A 22,386-nucleotide genomic window follows, 5' to 3' on the forward strand; every position below is an offset into this window, starting at 1 on the left:
ATACAACCTGCCAGTCCTGTTTTGTGTTTTGATTGAGTGCATTTGATATACCTGAGAGGAATTGGACTATGACTCAATACTTGCACAATCCCTCACAACTAGCAGGGCTTGAAAGGTCTGTGTTTGACATGATTAAAATAGATACAGATGAAGCTCTGCTCGCCATACTGTAGATGTGCTTCTAAACACGCTCTCCGTGCCAGCTACTTTATCTCCTTGCAAGTAAATGGGTTCATATTGTGATCTGAAACAAGTGCCCAATCAAACGTTTCATAGAGGGTAGGCTATATCTGCAGTTTCCCATAAATGACGGATGTAAAATGAACAAAGAGGAGAGAGATTATTTTAGAAGGCATGGTATAACACTGATGGATTTTTAATATAGGCCTACATTTGCTCTGCTGTCAATTATTCTGTGGGTTAGACGCTGCCTAATCTCAGTTAACCCAGAACTAATGTCTTGCGTCATTGGATCAGATGCTCAATGAAGTTCTGGGTGCATTCGGAAAGTATTCAGACCCCTTCACTTTTTCCACATTTTGTTACGTTACATTCTTTTTCTAAATAATACCCCATAATGACAAAGCAAAAAAAAACATTTTTTTTTTAAAATTTGCAAATTTATTACAAATAAAAAACCAATACCTTATTTACCTAAGTTTTCAGACCCTTTGCTATGAGACTCAATTGAGCTTAGGTGCATCCGGTTTCCATTGATCGTCCTTGATGTTTCTACAACTTGATTGGAGTCCACCTCTGGTAAATTCAATTGATTGAACAGGATTTGGAAAGGCACAAACCTGTCTATATAAGGTCCCACAGTTAACAGGGCATATCAGTGCAAAAGCCTCCATCGTTCTTAAATGGAAGATGTTTGGGACCACCAAGACTCTTCCTAGAGCTGGCCGTCCAGCAAAACTGAGCAATTGGGGGAGAAGAGCCTTGGAGAGCCAAGAACCCGATGGTCACTCTGCCAGAGCTCCAGATTTCCTCTGTGGAGATGGGAGAATCTTCCAGAAGGACAACCATCTCTGCAGGACTTCACCAATCAGGCCTTTATGGTAGAGTGGCTAGACGGAAGCCACTCCTCAGTAAAAGGAACAGCCCGCTTGGAGTTTGTACAAAAAGCACCTAAAGGACTCTGACCATGAGAAACACGATAGAACTCTTTGCCCTGAATGCTAAGCGTCACGTCTGGAGGAAATCTGGCACCATCCTGACAGTGAAGCTTGGTGGTGGTAGCATCATTCTGTGGGGATGTTTTTCAGGGACTGGGAGACTAGTCAGGATCGAGGGAAAGATGAACGGAGCAAAGTACAGAGCGATCCTTGATTAAAACCTGCTCCAAAGCACTCAGGAACTCAGACTGGGGCGAAGGTTCACTTTCCAACAGGACAATGACCCTAAGCACACAGCCAAGATAATGCAGAAGTGGCTTCAGAACAAGTCTCTGAATGTGCTTGAGTGGCCCAGCCAGAGCCCGGACTTGAACCGATCAAACATCTCTGGATAGACCTGAAAATAGCTGTGCAGCGATGCTCCCCATCCAACCTGACGGAGCTTGAGAGGATCTGCAAAGGAGAATGGAATAAACTCCCCAAAGACGGGTGTGCCAAGCTTGTAGCGTCATACCCAAGAAGACTCGAGGCTGTAATCACTGCCAAAGGTGTTTCAACAAAGTACTGAGTAAAGAGTCTAAATATTTTCGTTTTTTTTCTTTCCTGAAGTTGTTTTTGCTTTGTCATTACGGGATATTGTGTGTAGATTGATAAGGGGGAAAAAATGATGTAATCAATTTCAGAATAAGGCTTAAACGTAACAATGTGGAAGTAGTCAAGGGGTCTGAATGCACTGTACGTACTGAATGTTAGTGCATACATTTAGTCAAGGCCACCACCATGCCCTGCAAATAGTGCTTTACCAACAGTTTTAGGGTGCTCCTCATTGTATGACCAAGTGCCATCGTGTTTAGGTCGACAGATACTAGAACCATTAACTTCTACAAGAGCAGTATTGAAACCTTGACAAATACACATCTGTTAGTGTGGGCAAGACACATTGTTGACAGCAGACCGCAGAGACTGCCTCAATTTGACAGGGATCTAATTATTTCACAGCATATTTTAAATTAGTTACTAAATGATAATCATTGTCTGTTTAAATTGATTATACCTTTTATCTGTCTCAAGGACAAATTGCTCACAAACATGCATAGTCCGATTCACTCAAGGGAATGTTTTTGCTCCCCAAAATTCTTAGCAAGTGTTGGAAGGATTCACCCTGAAGGATAGTTCAACATTTCAGGCAGAAATATGGTGTTTTAGTTAGTGTCATCTGTGGGACAACCTGTAGCCTATACCTTTTTCATCTGTCCGTTAAAACCCCAACGCACACACCTTAAACCAGAAACACCAGTGAGTTTATATGCCATGTTTAAATGTTAATTTCTACCACTACCTGGGTTTACTATATAACTTTTACAAAAACCTTTCTGATCAGGAAGAAACTACTTTTATTGCCAGGGAGAAACAAAAACCAGCATGACTCTGTAGGACTTGAGAATTTGAGTTCTACATCCCTGAGCTAGTGAAATGTAATCTCTCTTTTAGGTGACTATAGGGTACTCTACTCCTTATTTCAGCTGACATACAGTGAGTTATGCCATACTTCATTGAATTTTAATTTCTGGCAGGCGCTATGACAATTTTTAGGATTCTCAATTCTCATCGTAGAGTTACGACCTAACCAAACGTAGTATAAATTATAGTCGTACAAACCCAAATTCCAACAAGCATTGTAGAACAGATTTAGACAATATTGTTATGGTAATATTGTTAACCCAGGTTAAATGGAAACCGCTTTGTATTGGGTTAAGGGGTTGGTGGTCTATGGCATTTAGAATCACTGGTGACAATTTCAGTGGGTGGAAAACAATCACTTCTAGAATATTTTCATTCTATTCATTATGATGAAATGTGCATATGGTCGCTAGCCTCTGAACAATTTTGAAAGCTGTTTGTTTTTCCCTAAAGGTCCTAGAAATGCTACTGTGCAGCTGTTTGAGTTACTGTTTGTCACAAAGTTGTTTCCTTTGACAGCTGTAGCTCATGTTGATTCTGATGGTCCACTATTCTAGAGTATGGAAGAAAAAGGCAAACTAGACAGGAGGCTCATGGCAACAGATTTTCATTTTTCTTTACTATACATTCTCTAATTCAAAAACATTGCCCTCTAAACAGTGACGTATTAAGAAATTATAGGTGAAATTAAAATTATTTAAAGCCTTTAAAAGTATTGTTAGTTGTCTTCATTTTTGTTCCCTGCAATCTTCTATTGCCCTATGGTGCTTCAAAAGGCCAAAGGTTTTGACCAATAGCAAACAAGTTATAAAATATAGGCTAACCTATATGAATCCAGCTTTTATTTTTTGCTTTCGAAAAACTATTTTGAATAGAGCCATTTTCTCCTGTGCTTAGTGGTTGCTTCCCTATCTGCTCTCAGTACCCAGAGGGAGCTGACAAAACTGCAATGGAAATGCATTTGACTGGTGATTTCTATGCTGCTAAAGGCAGCTGTAGTTTGAGTAAATCTAGCCTAATAGTAATTGAAGCACCAGCCAGTTGAATGCAAAGAAGGCTTAACAAAATGTCCATATTGGTTTTATGAAATATAATATTACTAAATATTTTTTATGTTCAGATGTTTACTTACTAGTATATAAATGGCAGTGCTACATAAATGCATTCAGCTTTAAATAGCTTCTACAAACATAAGGTTGTTACTGGGCCTGTAGTTGACCAGCCAGCTCTAGCTACTGTAAACATAGCTCTTAGTTGCACACAGACATTCCAATACAGACTGGTGCCATTTGTGCCAGGTTTCCGCAGCTGCTTCCTTTGAATTCTGGAAGTTATGTCTGTGTCAGGCAGATTAATATTTGTATGAATCATATGCCGCAATATTGCAATTTCCCACTGTTACCAACTATAAGTTTACCTTTTAAAATAATTTTCTGTAGAATAGGGAGAATATTGAACTATTAAATGCACCCAACTATTTTAAACCTGTTATCCTACTCTCAAAATACTTTGTCTAAGCTGCTGTCTGGTGTGACTGTCAGACAAACGCGCACGCGCACACACACACATTCTTTGATGCTCTAGTAATGGATGCCTCCCGTACCAACCACCACCATTAGCGAGGCACTCTGTCACTGTGTTACATGGCACAGTTCCACAAGGATGATTCCATTCTGAGAATGTTCCCTTGTCTATACATGAACAGCCCATCCTCTCTCTTCACACACAATCGTTGAGCCACAGCATCTCCAGCATGCTACCAGATCCCATAGACTTCCAGTCATTGTGCTAACACTATATTTATGCTGCTGCTGCACAAATCATTCATAGTTCTAGTATCATATCTCTCACTGTCATAAACAGAGCTCTTTCTCACTTCTGAAGAGGACATTTCAACCTTTACCAATCACAGAAGTCGCCATCATGACTGTTGCGCTGGGTTTGTTCTGCTTCGTCACTTTGCCCCAGTACTCTTTCCCTCCCGCTTTATGCTGCTCTACTGGTCGTCGCTGTGCCCTAAACTTAGAATGACCTTCTCCTTGGACATCTGAGCTCCTGTCTTCTGCCCATTGCCCCCTCCCAGACTGACCTTTACCATTTAACTGACCAGTACCGCTGCATTAATGTGCTACATGATTTTCTTCGGGGCTAAGCAAATTAGGCTTCTCAAACCTCCACAACCTGAAGAGCAGCTAGAATGACTTCCCTTGAAGAAAGAGCAAAGTATGTTGACCATAACCTTGATATAAATCAAATAAAATGTAATTTTATTGGTCACATACAGCGGGGCAAAAAAGTATTTAGTCAGCCACCAATTGTGCAAGTTCTCCCACTTAAAAAGATGAGAGGCCTGTAATTTTCATCATAGGTACACTTCAACTATGACAGACAAAATGAGAAAAAAAAATCCAGCAAATCACATTGTAGGATATTTAATGAATTTATTTGCAAATTATGGTGGAAAATAAGTATTTGGACAATAACAAAAGTTTATCTCAATACTTTGTTATATACCCTTTGTTGGCAATGACAGAGGTCAAACGTTTTCTGTAAGTCTTCACAAGGTTTTCACACACTTGCTGGTATTTTGGCCCATTCCTCCATGCAGATCTCCTCTAGAGCAGTGATGTTTTGGGGCTGTTGCTGGGCAACACGGACTTTCAACTCCCTCCAAAGATTTTCTATGGGGTTGAGATCTGGAGACTGACTAGGCCACTCCAGGACCTTGAAATGCTTCTTACGAAGCCACTTCTTCGTTGCCCGGGCGGTGTGTTTGGGATCATTGTCATGCTTAAAGACCCAGCCACGTTTCATCTTCAATGCCCTTGCTGATGGTAGGCTTTGTTAATTTGGTCCCAGCTCTCTGCAGGTCATTCACTAGCTCCCCCCGTGTGGTTCTGAGATTTTTGTGATCATTTTGACCCCACTGGGTGAGATCTTGCGTGGAGTCTCATATCGAGGGAGATTATCAGTGGTCTTGTATGTCTTCCATTTCCTAATATTGCACCCACAGTTGATTTCTTCAAACCAAGCTGCTTACCTATTGCAGATTCAGTCTTCCCAGCCTGGTGCAGGTCTACAATTTTGTTTCTGGTGTCCTTTGACAGCTCTTTGGTCTTGGCCATAGTGGAGTTTGGAGTGTGACTGTTTGAGGTTGTGGACAGGTGTCTTTTATACTGATAACAAGTTCAAACAGGTGCCATTAATACAGGTAACGAGTGGAGGACAGAGGAGCCTCTTAAAGAAGAAGTTACAGGTCTGTGAGAGCCAGAAATCTTGCTTGTTTGTAGGTGACCAAATATTTATTTTCCACCATAATTTGCAAATAAATTCATTAAAAATCCTACAATGTGATTTTCTAGATTTATTTTTTTCCTTCTCATTTTGTCTGTCATAGTTAAAGTGTACCTATGATGAAAATTACAGGCCTCATCTTTTTAAGTGGGAGAACTTGCACAATTGGTGGCTGACTAAATACTTTTTTGTCCCACTTTACACATATTTAGCAAATGTTATTGTAGGTGTAGCAAAATTATTGTGCTTAGGAGCTAGAAGCAGAGCTGCCATATCTGTCTGCCGTCATCTTATCACTCAAGATGTGTGATTTTAATGAAATATTTTCATTCTCTTGTGAAATCACTGAAGCCATGGAGCATGTCCTTGTTTGTGGGTTTGTCCCTGAACCACCTTGAATAGCCTATCTGAAAGAGGATCAATTTTCTAATAAAAACATGATATTTCAACCGTCTATCATAGTGTTTTCTGCATCTCAAGACTCAAGTTCAACGTATTAAGACCATTACCTATTTTCTTGTTTGTCAGTGGCAGTACATTGACAAGGACCGTGGCCCACTTATTCTGGACAGGTGCTTTTCTTGTGACCTGATCATGTTGAATCATCCTGCACAAACCATGAATATCTCAGCCGGCATACTTACTCACGGAAGCTTGGTTGTCTTCTATTGTTGGTTCAGTTCTTTTTTTCTCCCATCAACGTTTACATGATCTTTCCAGATCATTTACCCAATCTCTTGGTATCATTATTCACAGATATTCTTCAACAATACATGCATGGAGCAGCAAGGTAACTTCCTTGTTAGGGAATTTCAGGCCAAATGTTCTGGTTTATTCAAATATATAAATCAAATGTATTTATAAAGCCCTTCTTACATCAGCTGATATCTCAAAGGGCTGTGCAGTAACCCAGCCTAAGACTCCAAACAGCAAGCAATGCAGGTATAGAAGCACGGTGCAGCAATACAGGTGTAGAACCCTAAATGAATGGTTTTACGTCACCATCATAATAGGGCAATGAATATTAATTAGTGTTTGTTTCATTCAAATAGTTATCCATTTTGATTTTGACGTGGGGAAAAAATAGCATAATTCGCAATCAAAACCTTAAATATCTAGAAACATGCGTAGATCGTTTTGAACATAAAACATCAAACTTTATTTAATTTCACTTTTTGGATTCTCCTTTTGAATTTCTTGTCATGAGCCTCTAGCACTTTTAGGGTTTTACAATGAGCTACTCTAGGGGGTAAGCTCAGTAGATTTAGTGAATAGAGAATCACTCTGGGTTGTGTAGTGGATAGAGAATAGTCCAGAGTAGAGCAGTCACTAGGGTCATACTATTTAACTGTATATAATGCTAACATTATAATGCTATAAATATTTTGCTTGTATAAAAGAACCTGTTCTGTTTTTGAATGTCACCTTCAGTATTAACCCATTTCTATGATATACCGTAAGATCTGTTTTGATTATCTGATCTTCTGTCACATTTTCTCTTATGAAAGTGGCAATGAGAAGAGAGAAAAAATAGTTAATAGAAAAACGTATGATCTCTTCTTTTTTGTACTGTCAACGAATAAGACTCAGAAACCTCCACATCTCAATGTTTTGCAGCCATTGAATTCGAAATGACTTGATTTTTTCAAGTAATCCTAGAAAAGGGGGAGAATAGACACTGCAGAGTCTGCCCCGTTCCCTGGGATAGCCGTACTGTTGTGGCATTGAGTGTTCTCACTATCGCTTCCTATCTACAAACTGGCAAACTGTTGAGGTATTTCATGCGGTGATTGGTTTTAATGCTAGGACATTTATGAATATCTTTTAAATAGTTTGATTTCTTTAGACATGTTTAGACCTGCATGCTTTGCTTAATATTACCTGTCCCTGTATTTTATTTGTAAACTAACCATAGGACCCATTTTATGATTAGTGATCTTTTAATTAGTCCTATGTAAAGTTACAGGTCAGCATGATTTTTAGGATCTCTCTCGAAGGTGATAGGCTAGCAACAGAAGGCAGTGGTTGTGTGTTCACAACTGAAAAGCAAAGCATACCAGGCATTTAAAAGAGAAATTAACGCTTCCTTACTTACTACTCAGTTTTGGACATGGTCATCCTGTATTATAAACTGGGTGGTTCAAGCCCTAAATGCTGATTGGCTGAAAGCCGTGGTATATCAGACCGAATACCATGGGTATGACATACCATTTATTCTTACTCCTCTAATTATGTTGATATCAGTTCATAATAGCAATAAGGCACCTCAGGGGTTTGTGATATGACCAATCTACCACGGCTAAGGGCTGTGTTCTAGCACTCCTCGTTGCGTTGTGCATAAGAACAGCCTTTAGCTGTGGTATATTGGCCATATACCACACCACCTCGGGCCTTATTGCTTAATTATAGACCATTTAGAATCCAACAGGCTGATTATTCAAGGTACTGTATCACCCTTTAGCATTCACACACATGACGGGTCTCAATAACAGGACATGAGTGTGATTGTAGATATCATTGTGTTTCAAATAAAGTTGGTGTTCATTTACCGCTGTCTTCTCGACCTGAACTATGTCAAACTTTGCAGTTAAACAAAAAATCTAAATGGATCACTTTGTAACTACAGGAACCAAATGGGAGAGGGTGGAAGATAGAATGTAGTTGGCTAGAATTCAGGGGCAGGAAGAGGGGGGGAATGCAAGGCCTCCCTTATCTAAGGGATTTGCCCTGAGCAAGACTGCAATCAGTCTATTGTTGTTCATGTCAGCTCTGGCGTCATTCGATTGGCTCCCGTGCTGAGCTATGTGATGAGTTACGCCAGAGACTAAGAACCATAGCTGAAAACTTCAGAAGAGCTGCAGGATCAAAAACCCACTTAGCTTAACTGAGTATGTTTTTACGTTTCTATTGGACATTCATCGTTAGTAGGCACATTTACAACATTCAGTGATGTGAGAGCTGACATATGTTGGTATATTAATCAATTTGGCCACTGGATGTTTTTGTTTTTGACTCATCCCATAAACCAGGTTACCATTATTGTGGACCTGTCTCCAAATATAATTCACAGGGGGAAGGGGGATTTCCTTTTGTCCATTGACGGTTTAAAGCCAAGATGACAAATGCAGTTAGAGCAACTAAAATAGTTTCTCCAGTGCCGCTCTGATCCTGTGAAGGGAAATGCTACATTATCAGGCTTTAACAGAACTCTCAGAACAGTGTTCCCAAAATAGAGGGTTTTCTATGGAGACCCTTACACTATATAGTACAAAAGTATTTTACATGTGGACACTCCTTCAAATTTGTAGATTTGTCTATTTCAGCCACACCTATTGCTAACAGATGTATGAAATTGAGCACACCGCCATGCAATCTCCATAGACAAACATTGGCAGTAGAATGGTCTTACTGAAGAGCTCAGTGACTTTCAATGTGGTGCCTTTCCAACAAGTCAGTTTGTCAAATTTCTGCCCTGCTTGAGCTGCCCCGGTCAACTGTAAGTGCTTTTATTGTGAAGTGGAAACCTAGGAGCAACAACGGCTCAGCCGTGAAGTGGTAGCCACACAAGCTCACAGAACGGGATTGCTGAAGCGCGTAGAGTGTAAAAATCGTCTGTCCTCGGTTGCAACTCATTACCAAGGTTCCAAACTGCCTCTTGAAGCAACGTCAGCAGAAGAACTGTTAGTCGGGAGTCTTATGAAATGGGTTTCTATGGCCGAGCAGCCGCACACCATCCTAAGATCACCATGCGCAATGCCAAAAGTCGGCTGGAGTGGTGTAAAGCTCAGTGGAAGCAGTGGAAACTCGTTCTCTGGCGTGATGACTCACGCTTCACAATCTGTCAGTCCAACGGACAACTCTGGGTTTGGCGGATGCCAGGAGAACGCTACCTGCCTGAATGAGACGGCATAGTGCCAACTGTAAAGTTTTGTGGAGGAGGATAGTGGTCTGGGGCTGTTTTTCATGGTTCAGGCTATGGCCCCAGTGAAGGGAAATCTTAACGCTACAGCATACGATTCTCTGCTTCTAACTTTGTGGCAAAAGTTTGGCGAAGGCCCTTTCTTGTTTCAGCATGGCAATGCCCCTGTGCACAACGAGGTCCACACAGAAATGGTTTGTCTAGATCTGTGTGGAAGAAGTGGACTGGCCTGCACAGAGCCCTGACCTCAACCCCATCGAACACCTTTGGGATGAATTGTTACGCCGACTGCCTAATCACCCAACATCAGTGCCCTACCTCACTAATGCTCTTGTGGCTGATTTATCAGATCAGATCTCTGGCCAGACTTGTTCCTTTGTACACATAGTGCCCCTCATTAGATCTTTCATAGGGCTACAGTTTAAATCAGATCTCTGGCCAGACTTGTTCCTTTGAACACATTGTAGCCCTATGAAAGATCTAATGAGGGGCACTATGTGTGAGGGGGCACTACGAAGGAACAAGTCTGGCCAGAGATCTGATTTAAACTGTAGCCCTATGAAAGATCTAATGATGTGGGGCATCTGATTTACTGTGTGAAAGATCAGGGGCACTAGGAACAAGTCTGGCCAGAGATCTGATTTAAACTGTAGCCCTATGTGAAAGATCTAATGAGGGGCTATGAAAGATCTAATGAGGGGCACTATGTGTACAAAGGAACAAGTCTGGCCAGAGATCTGATTTAAACTGTAGCCCTATGAAAGATCTAATGAGGGGCACTATGTGTACAAAGGAACAAGTCTGGCCAGAGATCTGATTTAAACTGTAGCCCTATGAAAGATCTGATGAGGGGCACTATGTGTACAAAGGAACAAGTCTGGCCAGAGATCTGATTTAAACTGTAGCCCTATGAAAGATCTAATGAGGGGCACTATGTGTACAAAGGAACAAGGCACCACATAAAACAAATCTATAATATTTTGATTCTTACTGTGTCTTTATATCTAATGTGTTGCATCCAAATCTTTAAACTTTATTATGGAGATAATTGATTGTAATAACATAATTCGGATTTCATTATTTAAGTGAATGGGAACATGTGGTTCTACTGGTAATTCATAATATTATATAATTCTTATATTTGAGCTATTATTTTTACATGTGCAGTCCTTTTAACTTATTGGACTAAGTTATCTAGTTCTTTAAAACCAGTAAACTGATGGGTTAAGCCTATATTAGTGTTGTGGTTGTGTGACTTAAAAATAGCTTCTAACCTGTCACATTGATACTTTTGGGCGAATGGTATCCTATCAGTTACTTCAGCATCTGCTAACATACAATTAGCAAACATTCTGTGTGATTATGTTCAACCAAAAGTCACTTTCATTCATCTTTTCGGGATGTTATTTCCAGGATTCCTTCTTCAAGCCCATGTTCTCTACTTTTATAACCAATTGTTTTTCTTGTAATGAAGAACACTTTTGCAGTTTGTTCTAAGAAAAAGAGAAGCAACCTTTTTAAAAGGATCTTAGTCAGTCTAATTTGATTCATAATAAATTAGTCTTAGTTCAAGGAGATGGAGTTGCTAGCTATCCTTTTTTTCTCTTAAAAAAAAAAATCCCTTTACTTTAAATGGATAGTTTGGGTTTTTGGCAATGGGGCCTTTGCTCTACTTCCCCTGAGTCCGATGAACCCGTTGATACCATTTTATGTCTCTGCGTGCAGTTTGAAGGAAGCGCAATGACTTGAAGTCTGTCGACTTCCAGTCTTTGCTCTAATGCTAGTTAGCATTGGCTCGCAAAACTACCTTTTAAATTGCCAAAATCCTGAACTATTATTTTAATGAAACATCTGGTCTTTGTCAGTGACGGCAGGGGGTGGGTCCAGGCCTGGGGTGGGATGGGATAGGATAGTAAAGGTTGGAGGGGTTAGACATATAATACACATGACATACGCATAGTATAATTACATTTTGTTGATAATAAACTACAGTATATCTTGTTTGTCCCTTCAACAAATTCACTTAATGTTGGGTTGAAATGTTACCTGATTACTAATACAAAAATAGGACATTTTTCAGAAGTCAGAGCAGAATATTTTGGTGTCATGTTCTTTGTGCACATAATGTTCCCTACACTGGTTGTATTAGATTCTCTGGCACCCTGAAGGATTGTTACTCCTCTTAGTGAGACCCGTCAGTCTACAGTACATGCTCACAAATTCTATATAAACAAAGCTTTTGCTTGAAGGTGGGATCTCTTGGAAGCGTTAATTTTTGTTTTTTCAAACAGAGTCAGAATGGGGGGAATGGGATATGTATGCAAGTTAATCATGTGTGATTTTTGTTTTGTTTTTATTCAACAGAAGAATGTGATCTTAAGCACGTTAATTACAGTGCATTTTGATGTCATTTATTGTTTTGACTTTGTACACATTAAGATAGTTCTAGAGATTGTAAGAAAGACAAAGCACTGAGTTTATGAATGAGTGAACAACAGTATCTAAACTGGAGAGTATATATTTCTTCATGGATGTCACTGGGTTGCTACAACTTTCACTTTATTCACATTTATAACTCATATTTGAAGCGTGCCTCTTCAGGGTGCTCATCTAGAGACCCCTCGCTGCGGTGTTGCACCAACATTACGTCAATTTTTGACTTAATTAAATCGTGTAGCAAATATAGAATATGTTAGAGTATGTGGTCTTTTCTGTAGCCTACAGGCTGTAGATAAAATGTATGACAATGTAATGAGACTGACAGTTTTTACATGCAGGTTTCTCCGCTCAAATAGCCTAACCTAAATGACACCCGATCAAATAGCCTAACCTAAATGACACCCGATCAAATAGCCTAACCTAAATGACACCCGATCAAATAGCCTAACCTAAATGACACCCGATCAAATACAAATATGCGTTGTCATGTTAACAAACAATCCTAAAAACAGCTGTACAACTGTTGTCCAGGAGTTTCACCCCATTGACATGATCAGTAGTTTCAAGTTTGTATCTGTCAATGTTTGACAAGCTGGTTATAGCAAAAATTAAATACTTCTGCATTTCCCGCAGTGTAAACACATTGCAAATAGGCTCACTAACTCCTGATAAAGTTGGATATCTGATATTCAGAGCTTAAATTGCCAAGTTGATTAGTCAGAGCATTTATGACTAATAAATCCTATGCAATGGCCTGTTTTACTAATGGTGGGCCTACAACTTGATGGGCATTCATACAATTCCATTGTGGCTGTCATGGCAGGCTACTACACCCCAGTAAGCACAAGCCAACGTCTCTCTTTGTTCCTGTCTGGACAAAATGTCATTTTTTTTGTTGTGTTTTACAAGTGGTGGGCTTACCACGCAGATGGGCATTCATAAACTTAAATCTCAGGCAAAACTGTAGGCTATATGTCAGTAAGCACGGACCAACACTAATGCCTTTTTGGTCGTCTCTTTTTCTTTTTTTTTGTACAGTCCAAAATCTGAACCAATCATAGACATCTATAAATTACATATTTTCAACTTTTAATTTAGAACCAAAAAATTGCCTGATTTCAACATCGGGAAAATACATATTTTTCAACATCCTGGAAAATATGCATTTTAAACATACGGAAAATACATATTTTCATATTTCATACAGAACTTAAATTGAACCCAACTTCAACGTCTAGAAAGTATGTATATTACACGTCTTTTCAACGTCCTACAATCCCTTACAGCAACACTGCAGTAGCAGGTTATTTGCCTAGTGCATCATTGCAATCTATAAGTCAAGTGTTTCTCATTTCTAAATAATACAACAAAAAAAGTTCAATCAATACGGGGGACCTGCCTCGAATGCCCTCTTCCCCTTACAAAGACCTGGTTGTTCAGCTTGGGAAATTATTTTGCCACGGAATCAAATGGTGTTTAGCCTCGGAACAACAAGTGCAGAATGGTTCTCCCATTAGCCAGCAGAAATGTTTGGCGATTGGCATCAAAACAGTCAAGTTTCGGGCCTCCTGTTAGCTTAGAGTATTTTTCGAGACACTTCCTGGAAATGAATTGAACCATTTCCATGGCAGAGCAGAGCAGACCTCAATCCTTACAAGGGAATCTTTTTGGTCTGCTACAGCACATGCCAGGACAGGAACATTGACCAGGCAATTATCTACCTGGTGTCTGTTTTTGTTTATGACCTGCTTAGAAGCGGGTCACTGGTTTGGCCCTATCTGATCGCTTTAGATGGCCAATTTTGGCTTAGTAGCCAGGTTAGAGTAGTCCTATCTTTTTAGACTAATTTGCTTTGATGCTCCACTTTTTTTTACTTTTACCCAACTGATTTTAGAAGTCCAGACACAGAAAACAGCTCAAACACTGATGCTCTGAATTGTTACCCACCCAGTGACATCCTTGTCTTCTTTCTAGCATATCTATAAGCATTATGGAAATCGTGATCAGAAATCATGATCAACTATGCTCACTGCATTGCTGTTCGCTCATTCATAAAGTCCTACTGTAGGTTTATTACAGGTTTATAGTGGCAACAGGAAATGACTAAACAGACTATCTGTTATGCACACGCCTGAATCTGAGACCAAATCAACCATAGGTCTTTTTGGTGTCTTCTGTGATACCAACATGAAGGGTTGTTTTCTTAACCTTTTATTGGTTCCTTCTGATTGGATGCCGGCTGCTTTGACATTGAAAACAGACAATCTTTTTTCTCCCTCTTCTTAAACAGTGAGTGCCACTGTAGAGCTCCAACATATTGTCTAATTTTTGCTTTTCTCTCCTGGAAGAAAGGACATCTTTCATCATCCCTGTTCCTTGAAGATTACTCTGCTGAATCCCTTTTCTTCTCTCTTATGCTTTTCCATTTTTATCCCTGTCTTCTTTCTCTCTCTTCCATTTGCATCAAATCATGAACATGGATGTACTGAGAAAAAAAAAACCTAGCTTTCCCTGTGACCGATGAATGAGTTGGAGGACCCTGAAGCCTGTCTTGAGGACTGCCTTTGGACCAAATAAGCAGAACTTTGATCCTGTGTTGCCAGTCTCTGCTCACTTTAGCAAGAATTTCACTATTATTCAGCTTTTTTTAGAGACACTTTGTTAGCTTCACACACACCCACTCACTCATATTTACGTCTCATACACACACATACATGCACATACATTTTCTGCAAGGTGGACTTTTCCTCTCTTTGAGGTCACCGTCAATCAGAATGAACTTGTCCGTTATCTCCAAGGATGTGCATTTCTTCCACTCAATGTTTTGCATCTTTGAAATGTATCAACATTTCTGGGATGTGGGAATGACTTTGGTCTCCTGATTCAGATTTTTTTTTAAATGTGTGCATATTGATAGTTATTTATCATGTTCTCTTGCAGTGGACAGCTCTACATTTTCATTTAAAAAAAGATGAGATTTTTATTTCCAGATGCATTTAATATCAGGGAAAAAATATCTAAAGGGATCAGTTGTCATCTCTCCCTCAAAGAGATAATGGTAGTGTAGAAGTGCAAGGTTAGTGTAATTGAGGCAGTCAGGGATGTGTGTGTGTGTGTGTGTGTGTGTGTGAGATCCCTGGCTATGGCCGGGCGTAGGTTTCTCTAATGCTCTCTTCTCTTATTGCGCAGTATGAGGAACGCTAGTGGGCTGTCCGCCGCTGACCTGGCCCATGCCCAGGGGTTCCGCGAATGTGCTGAGATGCTCTCCAATGCGCAGAACCTGCAGCAGAACCTGACCCAGACCCAGTTTAACGGCTTCTGTCTGAACGGTACCACCCAGAACGGAGGCCACTCCCACCCTCTCATCCTAGGGCGGAGCCTTCTTAACGGGGCACCCAATAGAAAGAGATCGTTTGATAACATGGAAGCCAATCAAATCAAGAAGGCCAGAACTGACGGTAGATTTTTGCAGTTTTAATACTCTGTAAAAAATAACTTTAATTTGCGAGGGATTATTAACGTATTCCAGTGACTTTTTTTTTTAATGAGCAAGAGTTTTAGGGTGATTCATCTCCTGACTATGGTTGCAAAGAGAACTGGTAATTTACCAAAGTTACCGGCATCTTCTGCAATCTGGTCATTTTGCTAATTTATACTTTAAAAAAAAATGTATTCATGTTCAGCTCTGGAAAAAATTGAGACCACTGCAACATGATCAGTTACTCTGGTTTTACTATTTATAGGTATGTGTTTGGGTAAAATGAACATTTTGTTTTATTCTATAAACTACTGATTTACTTTTTTCACCACCAGTTTGAAGCCAAAATGTTTACAACAAAGACTTATTGATACAGTAAAATAAGTGTGTAAAATATACAGTACCAGTCAAAAGTTTGGACACACCTACTCATTCAAGGTTTTTTCTTAATTTTTACTATTTTCTACATTGTATAATAATAGTGAATACATCAACACTATGAAATGACATATCAAATCATGTAGTAACCAAAAAAGGTTTAAACAAATCAAAATAATTTGATATTCTTCAATGTAGCGACCCTTGGAACACTCTTGGTATTCTCTCAACCAGATTCATGACCTGGAATGCATTTCAATTAACAGGTGTGCCTTGTTAAAAGTTAGTTTGTGGAATTGATTTATTTGATGCGTTTGAGCCAATTAGTTGTGTTGTGACAAGGTAGGGGTGGTAAACAGAAGATAGCCCTATTTGTTTAAGAGACCAAGTCCATATTAATGCTAAAAACAGCTCAAATAAGCAAAGAGAAACAACAATTCATTGTTACTTTAAGACATGAAGGTCCGTCAATCCTTAACATTTCAAGAACTTTGAAAGTTTCTTCAAGTGCAGTTGCAAAAACCATCAAGCGCTATGATGAAACTGGCTCTCATGAGGACCGCCAAATGGAAAGGAAGACCCAGAGTTACCTCTGCTGCAGAAGATAAGTTCATTAGAGTTAACTGCACCTCTGATTTGCAGCACAAATGAATGCTTCACAGAGTTCAAGTAACAGACCAAACACATCAACTGTTCAGAGGACACTGTGTACATTTAAAAAAAAAAAAAATTATTTCACCTTTATTAAACCAGGTAGGCCAGTTAAGGACAAGTTCTCATTTACAACTGCGACCTGGCCAAAATAGAGCAAAGCCGTGCAACACAAACAACATATTTTAAGTCAGAGCCGTCCAGAGTAGTGATGCTAGATGGGTGGGCAGTGATCGGTTGAAGAGCATGCATTTAGTTTTGCTTGCATTTAAGAGCAGTTGGAGGCCACGAAGGAGTGTTGTATGTCATTGAAGCTCATCTGGAGGTTTGTTATCAGACTTTCATGGTTGAATTGCTGCAAAGAAACCACTACTGAAGAACACCAATAATAAGAAGACCCGATCAATGGTCATTAGACCGGTGGAAATCTGTCGTTTTGATCTGGAGTCCAGATTTGATGTTTTTTTGTTCCAACTTCTGTCTTTGTGAGACGCAGAGTAGGTGAACAAATTATCTCTGCATGTGTGGTTCCCACCGTGCAACATGGAGGTGGTGTGGGGGTGCTTTGCTGGTGACACTGATTTATTTAGAATTCAAGGCACACTTAACCAGCATGGCTACATGAGCATTCTGCAGCGACACGCCATCCCATCTGGTTTGCTCATAGTCCCACTATCATTTGTTTTTCAACAGGACAATGACCCAAAACGCACCACCAGGCTGTGTAAGGGCTATTTGGCCAAGGAGAGTGATGCATCAGATGACCTGGCTTCCACTATCACCCAACCTTAACCCAATTGAGATGGTTTGGGATGAGTTTGACTGCAGAGTGAAGGAAAAGCAGCCAACAAGTACTCAGCATATGTGGGAACTCCAAGACTTTTTGGAAAATCGTTCCTCGTGAAGCTGGTTAAGAGAATGCCAAGAGTGCAAAGCTTAACACTTTTTTTGGTTACTACATGATTCCATTTTGTGTTATTTCATAGTTTTAAAGTCTTCGCTATTATTCTACAATGTAGAAAATATTTCAAATAAAGAAAACCCCTTGAAAAACCCACACCATAGGTGTGTCCAAACTTTTGACTGGATGTATATATTAGGGATATTTCATGCTGAAGCCCTCATTTAAAACCAATGGTATTCACTAAGTTGATGGGTTATATTTAGGATAATGTTTACAGCTTTGTCATACCCTTTTTGTTTGAAAATCATCTTATTTTATATATGTTTGTTGGCCAGAGATGGACATCTGTGGTAATCTGAAGTACCCAAAAAAGGTCACTAGATGTCGCCTGATAAAATAAAATACTTTAAAGTTACCAAAATGTTGGTAAACTTTTGAAAGTTTCCAGTAGTATAGCATCCATTTGCAGCCCTATTCCTGACTGAATGTTCTCCTCACCTAATTATGCGTAATAAAGCAAAGAGTGTCATAAAACCTTTCCGATTCTAAAATCCTGTTGTAAAACCATGATTAAACTGGCCTAGCCCATATGAGAACCTGGTAGAATACATTGTTTACTTCATTGTGCAGCGTTAGAACGAGCAGTACGAGGAAGAAGGGGGTGGCAGGGGACTTACCCTTTGCTGTTTGCCAGGCCTCTGATGTTGACATGTAAAAGCATCTGCTTGTTTTATTGGACTTCTGCAAACTCTGGAGCAGAGTTTTGAACTGTTGATAAAGGCTGTAGGGAATCAGAAAATGGGGCAGTGGCCGATTTAAAAAAAATATATATATTTTTATTGCTGAATGATAAAGCCTAAAATTGGACATTGGACTTGCTGAGTAAGGTTGATTATTCTAAAATGCTAAATACCAGTGTCTCCCCTTCTGCCCAGACAGCCTGTGCATGATGGAATGGCCTCTTTGGGACTGTAGTATTCTGACTATTCTCTGGAGTATTCTGACCTGTATGTCATTGTATTCTTATTTAGTTGTATTCTAGATGGTAGCCCAACATGCTCATCCACTGCTCTAACTAGGTATGGGCCTGCCGCTGGGGATGCTGAATGGGTCGGTCTGCGGCGTCGGAGAGTTCCTGATGGAGAGCATACACCAGGAGAGCATGGAGTCAGCGCCACCGGCAGTGAGCTCAGGTGGGCCAGGACCCTTGACGTTTGGGATGAATGGGTCTGCGCCGGTGCCAGGCCTGGTGGACCAGGGGGGAGTGGAGGTGTCCACACCGGCCCCTAAGGAGCTGGAGATCTTCACTGTGGCCTCCATGCAGATCCCCTGTCGCTGCACTAACTCCTATGCCTACCTGTAGAGACCTTAGAGTGCATGTATTGAGTTGAGTGTTGACCCTCCTAGTCATTGTATCTTGGTAGAATGTCCATCAGGCCCTCTCTGGCCATGTTCTCTCACTGATGGAATTAATTTTAGTGCCATTGTTGGGTTCTTGGCATGATAATGATATATTTCCGGGTTCTAGAAATAAAGGCATAAATAGTTAATTTATTGTATTCTACATACATGTTAAGAAATCCATTGCCTTGCTACTATACTTAATTGATAGAGAAACATTAGTTTTATGTTTTGTTGTTATACCAGGTTCTTTGAATGATCCACACAATTCTTGTTAAATAATCTTGTGTTTTTGGCAAAGCCCCTTAGGATGAGTGACTTCTGTTTTGCACAATTATCCCTCCACACCCTACATTGCCCAATGGTAACTGTAATAATGTTGTAAAATTCTAATCTACATTCCTTTGATGTAGAAACGCCCACACCTTGGGAACAATTTACTGAAACCAGCCTCTCACTTGGTTTCCGGAGAAGAATAGGGAGAAGGTTAGACTTCGGTTAGATCAAATCCTAGAGGCTGCACTGAAGTTTCCCTCCGCATCATGAATATGCAATGGCGGAATTCTGACCTTTACGAAGTTAGACCAGTGGTTCCCAACTGTTTTTTAACCGTGGCACACCTTGATGGGATAGCATTTCACTATTCATTTATTTAGTGGTAATGACCTCTTATTTTATCTGATCCATACAGCAAATCTATTTTCTGTGACAAACGTTTTTTATACATTAAATATGGTTTGTTTGAAATAGTTCCTTACTCATGATTGTTATTGTGTGTGTGTACTAGAGGTCTTCGTGAATCCAGCTGGACACGAATCCCCGAGACCAGATCTGGGATGCAACCGTGTCCGGGTCGAGAATTCTTTAATAATATGAAGGGTCTGGGTCGGCTCTGATAGGATTGCCTTGGGTATGTGTCATGTTTAACTGACTTGCTAGGACCCACATGCATTCGAACACGAATGCTGCAGTAGAGCGCGAGACAGAGAAGTTGTATCATTTTTGCTGCTGCTCTTTGTTTTTCATGAGAGTGGTACGTGTAGCTTGTTGTTGGCCAATCATAAGAGCCAATGTATGCTTGGTCCGAAAATGTGGTCAAGGCACCATATGGATGGTGTGACACAATTGCGGAGCCTCGGAGGGCACGCACAGGCCAAATTGAGCTCTGTACCGCATCGCCGTGCGCCACTCAAATGCGGAGGTCTCGGTATAGCGCCGCGTTGACTGATTGGTTGACTGTAGTTGAGGGCGGGAGGTCCTGTATAAACACAAACTGACTTCCTTGACAACTTCCTTCACTACAGCTCTGCGAGTTGTTTGTAACTGTAGAACGGGAAAGCGTATGCAGCATCAAATAGTGTAGCTTGCGATCTTAACTAGCTTCTCCCGGTTTGATGCAGTCAATATAGGTACCAGTACTTAATCATATATGATGATACATAACCTAGCTATGGCAGCGATTAGTCTACTATAGCTCAAGTCGGATTGGTTGGTTGCGGTCTCTCCCGCCACTGTTCCTGTGTGGCTCATTCACGCACACTCACAGTAGCCTACCACACAACATGGCCCCTGCTATAGCGTCATTACTCTTTACCTCTTCCCTTGTGCTTTATCAGCTCCGGTAACTAAAGTAGCTTAAAAATGTACTTGTCTGTTGCTTCAGGACCGGGTCTGTATCGATCTGGTCTATACCGAACGGGTCTAGTCCTCGATTCTGTTCAGAACGGGTCCCTATATAGTTGTATTTTATTTATGCATATCGGGTCCGGATGGGAAACCCCAGGTCCATTTTAGAATGGATCCATCTTTTTTGACCCGTGAAGGCCTATAACAAAATGTAGCACTGGTTAAATATGTATTTGAGTTTTTAACGGTTTGCGCTACAAACAGGCGGGTTTCTGCATTATAAAGGTGCAACCAAGGACACAAAGCCATGCTCTGTTTCTATAGCACATGCTGTGGTATAGCTAAGCCCAGAGCCATATAGTAGGAATTAAATGACTCAGGCTAAGTTTAATCAGACTTTCATGTTTTAATGGTTTTCACAGACTGAGTAAAGTGATACAAATTATATAACCGACACTAGTGCGCCAAAGTAAAAATGCCATGTGCATTCCACAGGTCCCGTTTTATAAGTGCGTGTTAAACATCGGTTGGGGGCCACTGAGTTAAGACATCCAGTACTGCATTTAGTGGTACTAATGTTGTTGCACCATTTTGGCCAATAAGGGGATAAAGACATCATTTGTCCATCTCATGTCAGAATGAAGAGACTACTAGAGAATGTTCCTCCCCTTAAAGTAAAAATAAGGGAAAGCATCTTTTGTTTTATCTGCGTTTTCTTTTATTCCCCCTGAGAAAATCTACCTTTTTGGACATTTCTGGTGGTGACTCTGTCTCATAGCTATTTTTTCTACAAGAACTCCCTTGTTATGCCAAAGCATATCTTTACGTTAATGTTTAAAGTACATACATCTTTACTGTGCAGCTTTTCTGTATTATGTGAGCTTTTAGGTATTACCAAGGTGTGCTATATGGCCTGACCCTGTCCTATTAGCTCGCAGACTGGAGACTTTGGTTGAATTAGCCCCTCCTAGTGCCCTCATCTTCTCTCATTCTACTTTTCTAGGAAAGGACTGTGTACGCTTTTCTGTATAGCCTATCTATTGTGTCTGGTGTTGAAAATGGTGTGAGTTTATTTGGACTGTTTTTCTATGTTTTTGCAGCTTTATTTGGCTTGTGTTTTGTTGTATTGCTTTGCTAACTACAGTAATGACAAAATGTAGACGTTGATCTATGACAAATGTGCGTGATTAGTAGTGCTACAATTTTTATAAAGCAAGGCAAAGCTACTCTTGCCTAAGGCAATTTTTTAAGAAGGAAAAATAGGAACCTTCATAAATGTATTGGTCACAAACTTTAAATCCCTCCCTGCATACATCTGCTTCATTACATTTTTCGGTCGAGCAATCCGCTCAGCAGTACTATTCAGTCTGTACAGAATCACAAATGTTCATGAGTAGATGGCATATATTGATGCAAATTAGAGCTGACGCTCAGTGTGGAGTAATTTTGTACGGTTTAAACTCCTTAAAGGGTAATTATTTTGAATAAAATTATGATGGTGGGGCTATGATTTTTCTCTTAATTTGTTCATTTTTTGTGTGCATGAGAATGTATCTACAATCGTCTGAAAACACAGAAGCAATATTATTTCATATTTTCTATAGTTTACCTGAATATCTGAGTAGTTTGGTGCCCTCTGGTGATATTGAGAAGGCTGTGCAGGCCCTCAATTGTGCCGTCTCATTTCTAAAGATTATGCTGTCATTTAGACTGTCTT

General features: G+C 40.1%; 1 protein-coding gene across 2 annotated transcripts in view; it reads left to right on the forward strand.

Moving 5' to 3' along the window:
* The window catches only part of LOC115126569 (ankyrin repeat domain-containing protein 10-like), a 32,151-nt gene extending 9,972 nt beyond the window's left edge, over positions 1–22,179 (forward strand). For both annotated transcript variants that reach the window (XM_029656237.2, XM_065017467.1), the window contains exons 4-5: positions 15,421–15,689; positions 18,722–22,179. In XM_029656237.2, the coding sequence (XP_029512097.1) occupies positions 15,421–15,689; positions 18,722–19,005 (553 nt within the window). In that variant the 3' untranslated portion in view covers positions 19,006–22,179. The remainder of the gene's footprint in view (positions 1–15,420; positions 15,690–18,721) is intronic.
* The last annotated feature ends 207 nt before the right edge of the window (positions 22,180–22,386 follow it).

Source organism: Oncorhynchus nerka, linkage group LG1 (genome assembly GCF_034236695.1).
Source record: "Oncorhynchus nerka isolate Pitt River linkage group LG1, Oner_Uvic_2.0, whole genome shotgun sequence".
NCBI classification, from domain to species: Eukaryota; Metazoa; Chordata; class Actinopteri; order Salmoniformes; family Salmonidae; genus Oncorhynchus; species Oncorhynchus nerka.